Source organism: Rhinolophus sinicus, linkage group LG07 (assembly GCF_036562045.2).
Source record: "Rhinolophus sinicus isolate RSC01 linkage group LG07, ASM3656204v1, whole genome shotgun sequence".
Lineage (NCBI taxonomy): Eukaryota > Metazoa > Chordata > Mammalia > Chiroptera > Rhinolophidae > Rhinolophus > Rhinolophus sinicus.
In genome coordinates, this window is record NC_133757.1 from 46,675,973 (window position 1) to 46,694,773 (window position 18,801).

Sequence of the window (18,801 nt, forward strand, 5' to 3'; positions counted from 1 at the left end):
TCATTAATCTATATCTGTTAATTATTTCTGAATCATTTACTTATTTGCCTATTAGGTAACAAAGGCCAAAAATATCCTCAGGACGTGGAAGCTGGCTTTCCCTAGAGTAAATGCTCCAAAAGAGCAGGGTAGCTGGGTTAAATTGGTGGGATTTTGGATGATTCTTCCTACCTTTCAAACCTTCTCTAATGTAATACTAATAATTACGCTGATAGAATTTTGGTATATACTTATTTATTTATTTATTTATTTATGAAAATAAGTATGAAGTCTAGCTTAAAGATTTTGGTAGCAACTTTCTATTAAAGTCCTCTTATTGGTTTAACTCTTCTTGAAGCATTCTTAGATACACAGAAGAGTATTTAGCATTTTCCATGAAGCAGCTGTAGCAAAACTGCTTTCTTATTTTCCCCTTTGCAATATTTATTTCAGAATAAATAGAACATTTTCATATATACTGATAAGTATCTGGCACATTTCACAAATACAAAACAATCCAGAGATAAGGAATGAAATAAAGCATGGTTGCTAAGCAACTTAGTGAAAATTTTGACATCTACTAAGGACAATTCAAAAGTATTAATCTTGATAGCAAAACCAAGAATTGATTCTGTATATCTGTGAGAAATAGGTCTCATAAATGTTTATGTTAGAAAAATCATAACGGTAATCAAACTTTACTTTTCGCAAACTTGCCAGATTATCTTATTTAAAACGCTTCTATTGTTCATGGTTAGGGCCTGGAGCAATGCCCAGCACATAGTCAAGACTCAACACAAATTTTTGTTGAGTTAATGCATGTGAACCTTAAATAAGACTATTTTAGAGTATTGAATATTTTGAATTTGAATTTGTATCTTAAAATAGTATGGCTGTGGCTTTCATTATTAGCTCTTCTGAGGCATGCATAACTTTTGAGTATTAGAATAGTCTGCTGAAGTTGTCCACCCCGAACTTGAACTTTTGATACAAGTTAAATGAAAACTAGAAAGAATTCGGTCTCTCAATAATCTACATAGTTTTTAGGACTTTATAAACAGATTATTTTGCAAAACACTAGGGCAATTAAGTCTCACATATGGATGCTATATGCAGGAATGAAATAAAAGGAGTGAGAGGAAATGAAGATCAATCATTTTAAACTAAAGAATCTAATAAACATTCAACTAGTGGATTGCATTGGTCCAAATTTATGTTTCATGTTGCATAGTGTACATTTGTCACGTATTTAATATTAAACTAACTCAAATCAAACATTGTGTGATTTTTATATGTACATTTTATTCATCTCTGTGTGCAGACTTACGTTTGTTAATAGTGGTTGAATTCTTTTCTATTTTTATTGTGCTGCACTTACCTCCTTTACTTGAAGGAGAGGTTTATTGCTTCTTTTTCATGGTCACACACAAAAAGCCTGATAGCAAATTCTAACTGGGCAGCAAAGCTTTCTGAGCCATTCTCACATTGTTTTGCCTTTACTCTTAACACTGTTTTATTCTCTTCTTGAAATGTTTCTTTGCCAGGTGGTCATTAATTGTTAGCCTTTTGCAGATGTTTTATACTCCTTTATCTACTGTCACTTTAGATCTTGCTGAGGACTAGTTATGTTGTATTCAGTAGATTTTGGTGGAAAGGTTGATGTAGTTTCTTGGATACCCTAGGCTCTATTAACTCCCTATACTCCTCTCTTCTCCCCAGTGAGTCTTGGGGGTGATGGCAGGAGTAGAGAGAAAAATTCAAACAGGCTGCCCAGTCGGCTCCTGTGCCACATCAATTCATATCAGACACCAGTTGGTGAGTCCCCTCTGTAGGATTGTTTATTACAGTAGAACAGGTGTGGCAAAGAATATATACAAGTGAATATTTTATTGCATACTCTGGTCTAATGTTGACCAGAGATTTTGGGGTGAGGTATAAACCAAGCCGAAGTATCCAAAAGTATTCAAACCATCTTGCCTGGATTTATACAATAATATAATCTTCAGAGATGCCTTTTTTTGGTCCCTCTGTTCCAGAGTTCTGCCAATTGTCTTCCTCAGTTGTCTTTGGGCTGTACCATGGTGCTGCTTATTTCTGTGCCCATATGAGACACCTCTTTGTATATTACTGTGTCACGTAATAAAGGGAGTAGCTGGTGTCCTGGCTTATGTGTTTGGTACCTGTGGTATCTTGCTAATGCGAGAAAACCATTTTATGCTTCAGTGATGATAATTAGGCAACGGCCAAGAAGTTGATGTTAAACTGACATATTTTTCACTGCCTTTTTTTGTTGTAAAATATATTTTTCTTCACTTAAGTCTATTGTCTACTAACATACCATTAGAACTACTTTTATGTTAGCTTACTCGCTTATCGAGTTCATTTTTTAAGGAAACTTAATTCAACTATAATATACACAAAGTACACACGTCATAAATGTACAGCCCAGCCCAGTGAAGTTTTACAAAGTGAACACACCCATGTAACCACCACCCAGATCAAGAAATAAATCATTACCACCACTCCAGATCACCCCCGCCATGCATCCAGTTATTACTGCCCCCAAGGGCTTAACTTTGTGTTTTTTTTTCATAATGTTCCTTTTTTTTTTTTTTTTTTTTAAGATTTTATTGGGGAAGGGGAACAGGACTTTATTGGGGAACAGTGTGTACTTCCAGGCCTTTTTTCCAAGTCAAGTTGCTGTCCTTTCAGTCTTAGTTGTGGAGGGCGCAGCTCAGTTGCAGGTCCAGTTGCCCTTATCTAGTTGCAGGGGCACAGCCCACCATCCCTTGCGGGAGTCCAGGAATCGAACTGGCAACCTTGTGGTTGAGAGGATGTGCTCCAACCAACTGAGCCATCTGGGAGCTCAGCAGCAGCTCAGCTCACCTTGCAGGACTGGAGGAGTTGAACCGGCAACCTTGTGGTTGAGAGCCCACTGGCCCATGTGGGAATCAAACCGGCAGCCTTCGGAGTTAGGAGCATGGAGCTCTAACTGCCTGAGCCAACGGGCTGGCCCTTAAGTTCATTTTTTAATAATATGTAGTTAGCTCTATATGATCTTAATGGGTAATTTTTTGTTTGTTTTTTTGGTTGGCCACCATCATTTTGTGTTGAAAATTGAACTCTACTTTGTCACATGATTATTGACAAACTCAACAGTGATCTCTTTGGTTAATTATACCACACAATATCAATGTTGCCCCTAGCTCTGATTTTAACTAGTCCTTCTGTGATCCCGTCTTTTGCAGAGCTGATGTAGGACCCTAGATATCTTGTACAAGGACTGTTTTATTTGCTTTAAATATATATATATATATATATACATATATGTATATATAACATATTATATGTATGTATGTATATATAACATATACATTTCTATAATGTTTCATTATATTTGCATTTTTATTTGATTTAAATTTAATTAAAAGTAAGTTCAAAATTAAAGTATCCATTCTGAAAATTAAAGTTCTGTTAAACTAAAACTAAATTTTAAAAATCTGTTACTTTCAAATTTAAAAATCCATCTTATATTTACCCTCTGATATAATGATGTATAATAATGTGGGGTTTATCCAAACTAAGAGGATATTAGAACTTTCCATTAAGAGGTGAACAACTGGTGAAGCATGTTAAGCAGAAGAGTGACAAGCGTCAGTATCATGCGTGGTAAAAACATTATATTATATTATATTATATTATATTATATTATATTATATTATATTATGTAAGACCCTGTATTATATTATAGTAAAATAATGACCGGGTCTTATATTAAGTTTTGCTCCAAAAGATGCATTAGAGCTGATTGTCCAGCTAGGTCTTATTTTCGGGGAAGCACGGTATATACCAGTAGGGAAATTAGTGATTATAGTGGAAAAATAATTAAATGCTACCACACTGTTTACCGACATTATGAATAGTTTGTTTTGTACCACAAAACAAGAATGTGTATACATTTAGTGTTCTGTGATTTTTGGAAGTGTGAAAATTAGACAGCTGTTTAAATACTTTGTTTTTCTGTTTCCTATGTAAATATACTTTGACTAGAAGCCAGGTTTGCCTGCTATAGTAGAAACCTCTCTTGGTCTTTGAGTTTCTTTTTTCTATGCCCTAAGAATATAAAAATACTGTTACAGAAATTGCAATAGTAATCTTATTTCTCAGAACAGTCTTTTCTCTTTCAGTTTTTATATGCGTAGTAGTAGGTGGCCTAAACCTTGCTAGACTTCCAGAGGTTATTTAGACTATCCCAGGTTATCACTTTTTTTTCTTTTTTCAATTACAGTTGACATTCTATATTATTTTGTACTCCGCCATCTTGCCCGGAAATCCCCAGGTTATCGCTTTTGATCCTGGGTTAAACCTGCCTTATGAACTCCCTTTGGGGAATTTGTCCTATCCAGACCACGTTGTTTATAAATAGGCCGTTGAAGCAGAATAATTTGTAACACAGGACAAAGGAATTCCGTCTTAGAAAGTCTAGGAAATCTTTTCCCAATGATCATCAGACTGATCTGCCTTCTTTTTCCACCCCTTCTCTGAAATTGCTATTCCAAACAATCACCAATACCTTCATTGCCAAAGAAAATTCTAGATCCTTCAAATATATGGTGAGGGAAAGAGAACTGACTCTGCACACAATGGGATTTATAGAGGATGTAATACAGAATTGTACACCTGAAATCTATGTAATTTTACTAACAGTTGTCACCCCAATAAACTTCAAAAAAAAAAAAAAGGAAAAGGAAAATTCTAGATCCTCATAATCTTTCTTCAGCAGTTCAAACTATTGGTAATACACTCTCTCTCCTGGGAAGCTTATTCTTTTGTTGGCTTCAGTAACACAACTTTCCCTCATCACTCCTTAGCTCTTCTTCAGTCAGCCAATCTGCAATATGCCTTCTTACGTGAGCTTACTCATGGCCACGCCTTAAGCAGTCACCAGTGAACTATAATTGCTATGAAATCAGACCACTTGACTGCTTGAGAGTGGCACATGGAGGGAGCAGGGAGGAAACCAAGAATCACATTTGGAGCTGAGGGTCCAGGAAGAACTTTAGGGTGGTGTCAACCTTTGAGGTGTATCTTGAAAATGGAGCAAGCATTATCTTTATGTTATAGATCCCAGAAATAGAACCAACTATATAATAATTTAATAAAGGAAGTTTTACAATCAGAAGCCATCTGGTGACAATACAATTGGCGGAATTCAGTTAAATAACATCCTTGCCTTGTGAGGCTTGTTTTCCAGAAATCTTAGAATTATCTGTATACTGTTTTTTCCCTGGTGGCAAACTCTTAGTCCTTTAAGAAGGAGGGTCTCCTCCATGAATCCTTCCCACTGTCTCTATACAAAGTCTGGCCCTACTTTGCACACTTATTCAGACAAACTCCTTGCAGATGTCTTATACAGTAGTTTCCCCTTATCCATCAGGGATTTGATCCAAGTCCTCAGTGGATACCTGAAACCATGGACAGTGCCAAATCCTATATGTACTATGGTTTTTCCTATATTTGTATCTTTTCATTTTAGGGAAGCATTTACGGCTTCTCTTTCGAATATCTGAATTGCCAACATCACTATTCTTGGTCTTTGGGGCCATTATTAAGTAAAATAAGGGTTACTAGTACACAAGCATTGCATTGCATACACAGTTGATCTGATAACTGAGACAGCTACTAAGTGACTAAAGGGCGGGGTGCATATACAGTGTGGATATGCTGGACAAAGGAATGATTCACACCCCAGACGGGATTGAGCAAGAGGGCATGAGGTTTCATCATGGCTTCTCAGAATGATGCAAAACTTAAAACATGAATTGCTTACTTCTGGAATTCTACGTTTAATATTTTTAGACCACGGTCGACCACAGGTAACTGAAGCTGTGGAAAGCAAAACTATGGATAAAGGAGGGATGGGCTACTGTATTTACCCCAACAATATTACAATAGAAAAATGCATTGCTCATATTTTCCCCACTAGTGCAAATGATGCTGTGCGTTCAATTTTGCGTTTGTATCATTTCACTTACAATATTACTTAATTACCTTCCCAGCTGATTACAAACAATTTTCAGCATATCATAATTAGAGAAAGTGTCATCTTCCTAACTTTGGCGGTGTTTTGGACTTGGCTACTAATTTTGCTTTATCTAAGTGCACATACTTATTAATTACATTAATTTATTTAGGATGTTGTCTATACCTTAATATACTATTGAATAGTCATTGTCCCACAGATTGAATTTCACTGAAAAGAGATATTTTTGTTTACAAAAAATTCCCCCATTTTTCATCCTTAGGTTATGCAAAGATTAGCTTCTTTCTCTTCTGACATCGTTTCTGATAGAGGCCTGTTTTTAAAATCACTGGAGTTGGCACTTTCCATCCAGAGATCTGCCTGTCGCTTGTGTCTTGAGCTATGATCCCAGTGAGCCAGTAACTGTCCTGGAGTTTGTCTTCCGTTACTGAGGGCCATGTGCTCTTGAGTCTCAAACTTGTATGGAGAATAAAAGTATACAATGTCACAAAACTTTGACCAGCACCACAGAAATATTTTTTTAACTTATTAATTTGAAATAACTTCAGACATACTCAAAAGTTGCAAGAATACTACAGAGAATTCCTGATACCCTACACTGACATTTCCCAAATGTAACTTTTTACCACATTTGCTTTGCATTATCTTTATCCTTCCTTCTCTCTCCTTTGATTTTCCCCCTTCTCTGTTTTTTTCTGGATACTCTGATAGTAAGTAATTGGTAAACTTGATGTCCTTTACCCCTAAATACATTGGTATGTGTTTCATAGAAACAAGGACATTGTCTTAATAACTACAATACAATTATTAAAATCTTACATAACCTCAGGACAATTATCAATGCTGATATTGTTATCTAAATTTAGGTTTTATATCCAATCATAATCCTTTATGGAGAAAGATAACAAATTTTTGTCCTGCTTCAGAATCCAATCCATGATGACTTGTTTATATTTATTTGTCATTTGCCACATTTTAAGAATTCAAACTTTACAATGAAATAAATTGTCGTGAAATACCTAAGTGACTTAAAGACTTGTCATTCAGTAAACAGTAATTAGATAGTCAATTATGTTTTCTTACTCAGTTGGATCAGTTTTGACAAATGGAAGTGTCATTTGCTGACACTGATAGGTTCTGGGGCTATCTGCTTTCTGTGTATTTGATGTATATAATTTTAGGATTTATTGGAACTCATCACCTCATTCTTTTATTCCATTCTCAGGGAACAATTATTACCCATGAATTTTGAAAGTTCTCTTCTGTAAAGAATAAAAGGCTTTTCTAGAAACAGATTTACTGCTAATCTTCTATTTGGGGTTCAAACTAGACTCTTCTGAAACTTTGTTCTTTAATTATCAGCTACTTTTCAAAATTGAGAACATAAGGTCTTCATTTCTCCAAATTTCATTGCAGTAGTATTTTTTTTTCCTGATACTTACTTTGTTGTTTATGTCTCTAGAAATTAATAGGAGGGAGATAAGATTAGACATCATACTAATATTTACCCAGGACTCTTAAAAAATCAAATAATTTTAAAGATAGACTGAGTGAAAATAGTGGAATGCAGGATTTAAACATAGGACAGAAATGCAGAAATCTTAAGAGTGATAGCAACCAATATAATTTTACTAACTAATGTCACCCCAATAAATTTAATTAATGTGAAAGTGGACAAAATGCTATTCTACCTTAACACTATGCATATGATTGACTCCAAATATTATAAATAAATACCATAAATATGAAATAAAGCAGTGATAGCAACACAATGGATTTTTAAAGAGACTTTAATCAGAAAGTTTACAGTTTACTAGTTATATGTATATTCACATTGTTGTGAAACAGATCTCCAGAACTTTATTCGCGCAAATCAGAAACTATACCCATTAAATAACTCCCCATTTTCCCATCACCCCAGCTTCCGGTAACAACCATTCCAGTTTCTGTTTCTATGAATTTGACTACTTTAGATACCTCATATAAGTAGAATCCGACAGTATTTGTCTTTTTGTGACTGGTTTATTTCACTGAGAATTATGTCATCAAGGGTCATCCATGTGACAGGATTTCCTTCCTTTTAAGTCTGAATAATATTCCATTGTGCGTATATACACCTATTTATCTGTTACATCTGTCAATGGACATTTGGTTTCTTCCACTTTTTGGCTATCATGAATAGTGGTGCTATGAACATGGACATGCGAATATCTGTTCAACACTCTGCTTTTAATTCTTTTGGATATATACTCAAGTGGGATTACTAGATCACATGGTAGTTCTATTTTTAATTTTTTGAGCAACTTCCACACTGTTTTCCATAGCGGTTGCTCCATTTTATAACCCCAGCAACATAGTGCTTTTAAATTGTTTTACTTTGCTAGATGACTAATAATGTTGAGCATATTTTCATATGCTTCTCATCTGTTTGGATGTTCTCTTGAGTTGAGTGTATTCTAATGTGTTTTTATTACTCATTTGGAGAAGTTCTTTATATATTCTGGTTAAAAATATTTTGTCAATTATATGTATTGCAAATATTTCTCCCACTGTATTGCTTGCCTTAATTTTTTCCTGGTTAATGTTTTGGATGAACAGAAGTTCTTAATTTTAATATAACCCTACTTCTTAATTTGTTCCTTTCTAATTATTTATTTTGGTAATCTATTTTAAACTGTTTTTCTGCTCCAATGTTATGAAGGTGCTTTTTTCTAGAAACTTACTATTTCACCTTTCACTTTTTTTTTTTTTTAGATTTTTATTGGGGAGGGGGAACAGGACTTTATTGGGGAACAGTGTGTACTTCAGAACTTTTTTCCAAGTCAAGTTGTTGTCCTTTCAATCTTAGTTGTGGAGGGCGCAGCTGAGCTCCAGGTCCAGTTGCCGGTTGTTAGTTGCAGGGGACGCAGCCCACCATCCCTTGAGGGACTCCAGGAGTTGAACCGGCAACCTTGTGGTTGAGAGCCCACTGGCCCATGTGGGAATCGAACCAGCAGCCTTCGGAGTTAGGAGCACGGAACTCCAATCGCCTGAGCCACCGGGCCGGCCCCTTTACCTTTCACTGTTAGATCTACTGTATAACTCAAGTTACTCATGTACGGTAGGGGTCAAGATTGATTTTTTTTCCCCATGTAGATATATACAGTACCATTATGGAAAGGACTGCTTTTTGCATTGTACTTTAGTGTCATCTTTATCGTGTGTCAGGTGACCATGTTTATATGGATCTCCTGAATTCTCTATTCCATTAATCTCTTTGTCTATCACCACTCCAATAATAAACTATCTTACTTACAATAGCTTTACAATAGATGTTGATATCTGGTTAATCACTTTCTCCGTCTTTGTTCCTTTTCTTGGCTCTCTTTCGTCTTTTGCATTTTCATATAAACAAGTTTGTCAATTTTCACTCAAAATAAACTGATAGCATTTGATTAGGATTGCACCAAATCTGGAAATCAATTTAGGGAAAATTGACATTGTTACAATGATGGCTATTGTATGAACATGGTGTCTCTCTCCATGTATTTAGGTCTCCTTTAATTTCTTTCAATAATTTATTTACAGTTTTCAGAGTCTTGCACAGGTTTAATACTTGTCTTACTTGGTTAAGACTGCTATGAAAAACCACCAGACTGGGTGGCTTGAAAACAACAGAAAAGTGTTTCTCACAGTTGTGAGGTTTAGAAGTCTGAGATGAGGGTGCCGGCATGGTCGGGTGAGGGCTCTCTTTCTTCTGGTCTTGTCTTCACATGGTTGAAGCAGCTGCAGCGTTCTGTGGAATCTCTTTTATTGTAAGAACACTAATCCCACTCATCAGTGCTTCCCACCTATGACCTACTCACCTCCCAAAGGTTCTACCTCCTAATCACATCACATGGGGATTTAGGTTTTAATATGAATTTTGAGTAGACACAAATGTCCATATCATAGCAATACTTAAGAAATTTGTTGAACCTAAATCTGAATTTAGAGACTCATCATGCTTAATTTCCTATTGTTCGCTGAAGAAAATTTGGAAAAATCTGGGAAAAGCACAAATACAATGGATAAATAGCATTTTTCATACAAACAATGGCTCAATATAACTGTTGTTGGTTTGACAACGTGAAAAATATCTGGTATAATATTTTTTTATACAATATATCTCATTTTGTATTTAAGCTTATTTGAAAGCAAATGTATTCTTATTTGGCTGTAAAAGGACATATAAATATAGAAAAAAATTTTAATGTAAATAATTGTGTTTAGGGGGAAGGTCCTAAAACCAACTCTACTCAAGGGATGCCTTGGTAGCAATGATTGTTAACCATCTGGAGTGACAGAAGAAAGTGATATTGGGTAACTAATATCTTAAGAAGTTTCATCTCAAGTTTATATGATATTATTACGTCAGCAAAAATGGAATATTATTCTATTGGTTGCTCCATTTTGATACCAGGGGTAGATAGTTTTATCAGTTACTGATTATGTACTGATTAATGTGGTCAGTCTCTGCTCTGTAAGTTTGTAATAAAAGGAGGGAGTTTTAAACAGAATTGGATGATTTCATATTGTGTCAACATTTTTATGTAATTTTTCTTTTGATTAACTGTAGGAACACTGGGCAGTATTTTAAATACTTTTGAAGTCTTTGTAGCACCCCACAGGAGTGATGTAGTATAAGCTAAATGGATGAATATTCAAAATTAATTGTTGTGTTTTGCATTTACCATGTCAGCTGGACCACTTTAATCTTATATGATGGGTATCATAAATCCTCGTGATGGCGTGGAAAAAATCACAGGAATTGCAGGAACATTGCTTTATATATTGATTAATCTTTTTAGTAAAAGCATTCACTCAAGGGAAAGATCCATAACTTTCCTCAGATGCTAAACTTCGTTGCTCAAGTTTATTTTCAATATTGTTTATTTTCATCTAGCTGGATTTGTCCTGTTGTGACATTTATAGGAGAGCAGAGCAGGTAGTTAGGCTCTTTTCCACAGGATCCTCTGTTGTCTTTTTTGCAGAACTGTTATCAACAGTGAAATAAACACAGACTGCTTTGGTCTACTTTCACAAATAATAACCACATAGCAGAGATTTCTGTTCTACCTGTTTGTTAGTTAAGTATTACCTGGGATGCTCTGTGATGAGTTGTGTAGAGGGAAGCTAGTTTGGCAACTGAAGGTCTTTTAGGCCTCAACCCTTTGAGAAATAGTAATTTAAAAAACATAACAAAATGCAGTAATACAGAGCTTTTAAAAGCAGTATGCATTGTATTTGACTTTACATTTCTTGTTTTCTGTAAATGAATGCATTCTGCTTTTGCAGGTTTTAAGAAGAAGCAGCGATGAAGAAAAAGTTCTTTGTTTGGTTCGGCAGCGTACAGGCCACCACTGTCCAACTGCTGTGATGGTGGTACTCATCATGGTATGGGATGGCATCCCTCTTCCGATGGCAGACAAATTGTACATGGAGCTTACCGAAAATCTAAAGTCATACAATGGTCATCCCACAGACCGAAGATGCACTCTCAATGAAAAGTAATCAAATCTGTTTTGTACTGTTTTGACATTCAGACTTCTATTATATAAGGTTAAATTGTTAATTAGCAAATACATATATGGGAGAACAGGATTTTAGATATTCTGCAACTGAAAAAAAATATGAACATTTCTTTTTTAGAGAGACTTGGTTTCATAGTGAGTTATGACCATTCTCCGTTAGAATATTCTTTTATTGCTTCTTTCTTTGATACCTGATACCACTCACCCCAAGAGCCTGGAGCAGAGGGATTTTTCCATAAAGGAAAGAAAGGCTCTTCCACAGCGAATTACCATTTTACATTTCCTCTAGCAATGTAAGAGACTATCTGTTTTCCTACAGTTTTGCCAAAAACTTAAGTTTTTGCCCATTTAATAGGTGATAAGTAGTTGTCAGTTTACTTTTGATTTGCATTTTTCATATTATGAATATTTTTTCATATGGTTAAAAGCTATTTGCCTTTCTTTTTGTTTGTTTTTGGTCAATCATCTGTTAATTATTCTAGCCCATATTTCTAAAGAATTGTTCATTTTAGTAGAATTAACTTTTACATATTGGGACTATAAACCCATTGTGATATAATTTCTAAATGGTTTTGCCAGTTTGACGTTTGTCTTTTTACTTTTCCTGTGTCATCTTTTGCAAAAGTTTTCTTTTTTGAAACTATTTTTCCCTTATTTGTATCTCAATTTAGAGTGGTATTTAAGGACCTTTTTTCTTTCACAAATTAAAGAATAATTCACCTATGTTTTTTTTCTTTTAGTACTTGTTGAAATCATGAATATTTAAAAACAAATCTCTGATATATTTAAAATTTATGCCGGTCAGTAGTGGCAAGAGGAGATCCCTTTCTATCCTTTTTTCTGTTTATCCCCATTTATCCCAACACTACTTTCTAAAGAGTACTTCTTTTTTCCTTGATTTGAAATGCTACTTAACTGTACACAAATATTTTTTATGTAATGGACTCCTCTCTTGTATTTGAATTCTGTATCATTGTCCTGGCTTTTCAGGTAGTTGGTACCACATTTTTTTAAATTACAGAAGCTTTATAATACATTTTCATATTCGATGGGACTAGCTTGCCAATCTTGTTCCTTTTCAAGGCTTTGTCATTCTTTTTTCTTTGTGCTTCCAAATAAACTTCATAATTGTGTAGCTTTAAGATAAACCTAATGATATTTCCGTGGGATTGCATTAATTTATAATAAACTGACATCTTTATGATAATGAATCTTCCTATCCCATACCATGGTTTTTCTTTCCATGTGTACAGGTTTACTTGTGTATCCTTCAAGTGTGTTTTATGTAGCTTTCCTCATGTAGGTAGGTCTCGCTCTTTTTTTTTTAAATTAAAGTTTATTGGGGTGACAATTGTTAGTAAAGTTACATAGGTTTCAGTGTACAATTCTGTAATACATCATATATATATATCACATTGTGTGTTCACCACCCAGAGTCAGTTCTCCTTCCATCTCCATATATTTGAAGGGTTTCTCTTTTCTTTTTAAAGAAATGTCATTATACAAAGCATAACAAAAATATATATTGTCCCTTATCTCATTCACACACAAGATTAATTTGTAATACTTCCAGAGCGTTCCTTTATGCTTATATCATTTTATTGTATTTTTCTTATCTTTCCAGTGCTACAAGTAAATCATTTTTAATGTTTGCTAATTATTTTATTATGTGAATGCACAATAATAATATGTTTTCTATGAAGACACTGCTCTAAAGGATACACATATATTGTCTTAATTAATCTTCCCAAGAATCGAATAACATAAGTTTTATTCTGTTTCACCCAATGTAGATCTAGCCTGTTTTGTTTTTTTTAAGTTTATATTTACTGAAAAGATATAAGAATACTTCATTGAACTCTTACATATCCCTACCTGGATTCCACAATTAAGTTTGTTAAATTTGCACTTATACGCAAAGCCACACACACAGACAAACATATTATTACTGATATTTTTCTTTTTTCTTTCTGGATTATTTGTGAACTACTTCACTTTATGCCTTTTTCCCCTAAATAATACTTTAGAGAGTATTTCCTAAGAATGAAGACATTCTCCTACATAACCCTAGTACAATGATCAAAAGCAGGAAACTTAACTGATAAAAGTGCTAGATTGGGATGGCTGGTTAGCTCAGTTTGTTGGAGCGTGGTGCTAATACATAACACCAAGGTTGCCTGTTCGATCCCAGCACGGGCCACTGTGAGCTGCGTCCTCCTTAAAAACAAAACAAAGCTGTTTGATAAAAATGTAGATGATCTAATGTGCAGTTCATATTCAAATATCATCTATTTCCTAATAATATTCTTTATAGTAATTTTCCCCACCCAGGATTGTTCGATTAAGTTGTTTTATCTTTCGGTCTCCTGATCCTTTTATCTCAGTCCTTCGTCGTCTTTCATGGCATTGACATTCTTAAGGGGAATGGGCTGATTTTGTATACTAGCTCAGTTTTGGTTTGTCCAATTATTTCTTCCTGATTCAATTACGTTTAGGAATTATTGGCAGGAATACTACACTCAGTCCATAATATTAGGACCTATTTAAATCAATTTGTCCCATTATCAGTGATATTGACTGTTTAAGATATTCTGCGGAAGCTCTTTTAGCTCTCACAGTCTTTCACATTTCTGATGTTTTGAATTTTTAAATAACTGTCAATAGTTAAACTCCATTTTCTCTCTTTCCCATGTATTATTTCAGTGACATAAACAAGTTACTGATTTTTCTATTTTGTTTGGCAACTTCGATTTCCTCTGCAATTTCAGGTTTAACTTCTTTGATCCCATTTGCATGCCACTTCCTTATCAAGTTATTGTAATATTTTGCCCTTTTAAAGTATTATCTTCCATCTTTGTAAGATTTAAAGGGAGTTAGAATATTTGTACTACTTCTTTTCTTTTATAATATCTTGAATGATCCTTTATGTATTCTTTTTTGTATTCAATGTTATCTTACATATCTGGCTATCTTCTCACTTTCACAAAAAAATACTAATAGTTTTGATCTCTAAATTTCTATATTCTTTTCATTTACTGTTATTTTTTAAATGTGGCTTTTTACTGTTTTTTATTTTGTTATTTTTATTGAGGTAATACTGGCTAATAATACACAAATTTCAGGTGTACAACAAAATAATTTGGTATCTATATACTCTATTGAATGCTCATCACCATCTAAGTCTAGTTTCTATATTGTTTGTATTTTTAAGTCATTATGGAAGTACTACATAGATAATATTAGAAGTTTCAAGCGTTATGCAAATAGGATCCACAAGAGTGTATGTTACTTCTTTGGTTTCATATCTTCGGATGTGTTTTCTAATCATTGTCATCCTTATGATAGAGTCCAGTTTAGAGCTTTAGAAATGCCCCAAAATGACAAAATTACCAAGTTGCTGAAATAGGCTTTCTGCTCAGTTTTTTTTCTCGTGACATTCATAAAGGCTTTCTTTAAAATTGACAGTGATTTCATATACAGTATAGATTATCCTTTATCAGTCCTCAGAGGATTATATCAATGTCATTTTACTGATGGAGGAGCTAAAGTCCAAGGAGGTTATGAGATGCTCTAGTTTTCATTTCTAATAGGGAATAGATCTAGGATGTAAAATTCAAGCCCCTCCTCAGATATCTCCCAGTCTAACAAGGGTATGGATATTTTAGACCTGTTTAATGTATGCCCATTTATTTGGATTTATAATCTTGAACAAACATTTTAGTTAAAAATTTAGTTATATTCACATACAGTTAGCTTTGTGTTGTTAACATAACAGTTAGGTAAAATAATTAATAAAAGAGATGTGTTAAATCAGTTCATTAGCCATCTATAGTCCTAAAGTTACATGAACCTGAAATTTTCTGTCTGAGGTATTGTCCTGGTTTATCAGTTTATTCCCTTGCAATTACCATCTTACAGTCGTACCTGTACATGTCAAGGAATTGATCCAGAGACTTGCGGAGCTTCATTCTCTTTTGGCTGTTCATGGAGTATGTATTTCAATGGCTGCAAATTTGGTAGAAGCCCAAGCCCTAGAAGATTTAGAATTGATCCAAGCTCTCCCTTACATGTAAGTGTCCTTTTTACTTTTGAATTCAACAATGATTATATAAGTACATTCCTTTAAACTGTTTTTAAATAGTAAAAAAAAAAAGCCCTAAATATTAAAAAGTAATGACAAAACAGTAAATATGTATATGTAAATAGTTTAAAATTCTAAATAAATTAGGTAAAGTCTTCAGCTGTCAACCCAAATTCCAATTGTCCCTGGCTCCCTCTTCCTTCTCCCCTAGCCCCAGAGAGAATCATTGTTAAAAGAACCTAGAATTTTATACCCAACCAAAGTAGGAAAAATAAATAAAACCATTTGCCAACATTTCAAAGACTCAGAAAGTTTACTACCCACAGAGCTACTATGAAAGAATTACTAAAGGACGTAATCCAGAAAGAAGATATATGAAACCGGAAGCAATCTGTCCGGGACACGAGGCCATGGTGAGCAAAGAAATTAGTCAACCTTACTGTTAAGTTTAAATAAGTTGAGTACTTACACTTTTAAATTAAAAATAACCTATAAGTATAATTCCATACTCTTAACAACTCAGGGGTGGGTAGGCAATGGGAGAAGGGTGGGGCACCTATAAGAACTAAGTATGGTAATGTTTTCTACTTTGTTTGGAGTGGGGTGGATTTAGAAACTTATTCAATCTAAGATCAGTGTTTTTCAAACTTTGAGCTGTGACCAAAAGTATAAAAAACATTTTATATTACAAACAGCTATATGTAAGGTATATACAAATAACGAATTAAAACAAAACATTCGGAAAAGGCGACAGCCTTATTATATGTAACAAAGAGAATATTTTTACAATTAAAAGTTAATGTGTAATATAGTTAGTTAAAAGTTAGTATGATGCAGTGTAATATTTTTTGTAAAATTATACATCTTTTTAAAATGCTAGTTGTGACCTACTAAACTGATTTCATGGCCCACTAATGAGTCATGACCCACAGCTTGGAAAACACTGCTCTAGATGTCAGAAAAACATATTTGAAAAAGTGCATGTTTGAAAATTTTTTAGATGAGTAGAAATAGAATTTATAGGTTTGAACTAATTGTGGGAAAAATCTTTAAAAAGAAAACAATCCATCTATAAATCAGCAAAGGGAGTATACAAAATCATTAGGACATAGGAAAAATAGAAAACAGAAAATGAAACAGCAGGAATTAATTCAACTATATCTATAGTACAATGAATATAACATTTCAAAAACGCTCAGAATTTAATAAGTGATCCCTTTAAGGTAATTAAAATGATTTAGCATTTCCTAGAGTTCCATTATACTGCAATAAAATAAGGAAAAGGAGAGAGAGAAAGAGAGAGGGAGAACTATCATCTGCAGTACTGTAGAAGTCTAAAAAGAATGCATTATCCTTTAGGGGGAAAACTATAAAAATTCAGTAAGGGGTATATAAAATACCTGATAATGGAAAGATACCTTGTTCAAAGATCAGAACATTTGATAATGTGATGTCAGTTCTCCCTTAAAATTAACTAGTTAAGTTTTCTTTCCAAATATTATGTGATGAATTGTCTGTTAGTATGTAAATATATTAGTAATATTGACATGACTGTTAAATTTTATTCTATAATAGTAATACTATTATACAATTAATAAATGTGAGATCAGTTTTTTAATGGTTATTATTAATAATGAATAACATATATATAGTGCTTATAATACAGGAAGAAGCATTGCTCATTCCAGGAACTGACAGAAGGCCCCTATGAAGCACAGCAGGCAAGGGAAAGTGAGGTGCATGCAGCATCCTTGTAAGCCATCCCAAGAGTTTGGAAGATCATTGAAAGGTTTTAAGGAGGAGAGTGACATAATTACACTTCTCTTTTACAGAACTCTCTCTGCCTGCTCTTTGAATATGGATTGGAGTTGGGCAAGAGTGGGTTCAGCAAAATAAGCTAGCTATAAGACTCGTCCAGGGAAGGGATAATAGTGGCTTGGATTATGGTTGTGACAGGAAATAGTGAGCAGTGGTTGGTCTAGAAATATTTTTTAAAATAGACGGTGGTGCTTTTTCTTGACAAAGGGTATGCTAAAATAGTACCATGTTTGTAGAGGAGAGTTTAAAGTAAATTCATTTTGGACACAATGGGTTCGAGATTTCCCAAGGGTATTCCAAGTGGGATGTCAGTTCAATAATAAAAATCTGAAGCTCAAGGGGTGGTGATCTGTGGTAATTGTGGCCATGGATGTGGATTTGATGGTCCTAGAGATCAGGTATAGGGTAAAAAGAGTAGAGAGATACTGGCTTGAGCCCCAACCAGTAAAGATCTGATAAGAAGAAACCTTTTTATCTGACACACACACACATTTATTCTAATGAAACAATTAGAAAGTCAGGATTTTTACCATATGAATGAGTCTTCTATTTGTAAAATGATACCAGTAGTCAACAATACAAGCTTTATCTGATTTGTTTCCATTTGCCCACTTGTTTCAACATTTCCGCCCAATAAATGAGGTTTCTTTGTAAGATGACAAATTATGCAGCCTGACTTGTGACAGTGGATGGTTCATAATACTCTACTACCAGTAAAACACAATTAACCCATACCACACAGTATTTTAAGTTTTAGAACACGTAATCAACATCTTTTCAATAGATATTTAAATCATAACTCTAAAGTTTTCCCCAAATAAATGGAATAATTAATGTCAGAGGATAGCCAGGTTGTTTTTAAAGTAAGATCCTGACTTTTTTGCCTAGGTTAAGTTACATTAAGTAAAAGATAGCTAAGTAGACAGATAAATGAAACAGAGTAATCTAGATATAGACCCTATGTACATGAATTTCTTTTTCAATGAACGCACCAACATAAATCAGTAGGAAACCAAAAGGGTATCACTGATGCTTTACAAGTTGCCATGATTGAGGCTTGTTTAAAAACACTCATGAATTAGCTTCCCATGTCTGCGTTGCTGTGTTTTATAATAATCTGATACATACCAGAGGTGAACTGATCCATATGAAAGTCTTCTTTCTGTGTTCTTGGCATCCACCAAATTTCAAATGAGGCAGAAGTCTTACACCTTCTTAAGTTCCTCCTTCATCCTCGTTCTCAGTGCCCCCCTTCAGTTGTCTTCCTTAGATGTGACTGATCATTTTTACAAGTCTCTGGCTTGATTTAGGATTATAATCCTTTCTGA

At 34.1% G+C, this 18,801-nt stretch overlaps 1 protein-coding gene across 5 annotated transcripts in view; it reads left to right on the forward strand.

Annotated features, from left to right (window-relative positions):
- Nucleotides 1–18,801, forward strand: part of TET1 (tet methylcytosine dioxygenase 1) — a 121,827-nt gene that overhangs the window by 80,860 nt on the left and 22,166 nt on the right. For 4 of the 5 annotated variants that reach the window (XM_019731737.2, XM_074339524.1, XM_074339526.1 and 1 more), the window contains 3 exons: nt 11,339–11,550; nt 15,493–15,643; nt 15,982–16,068. In XM_019731737.2, coding sequence (XP_019587296.2) covers nt 11,339–11,550; nt 15,493–15,643; nt 15,982–16,068 — 450 coding nt within the window. The remainder of the gene's footprint in view (nt 1–11,338; nt 11,551–15,492; nt 15,644–15,981; nt 16,069–18,801) is intronic. The other variant, XM_019731738.2, reaches the window with a different exon arrangement.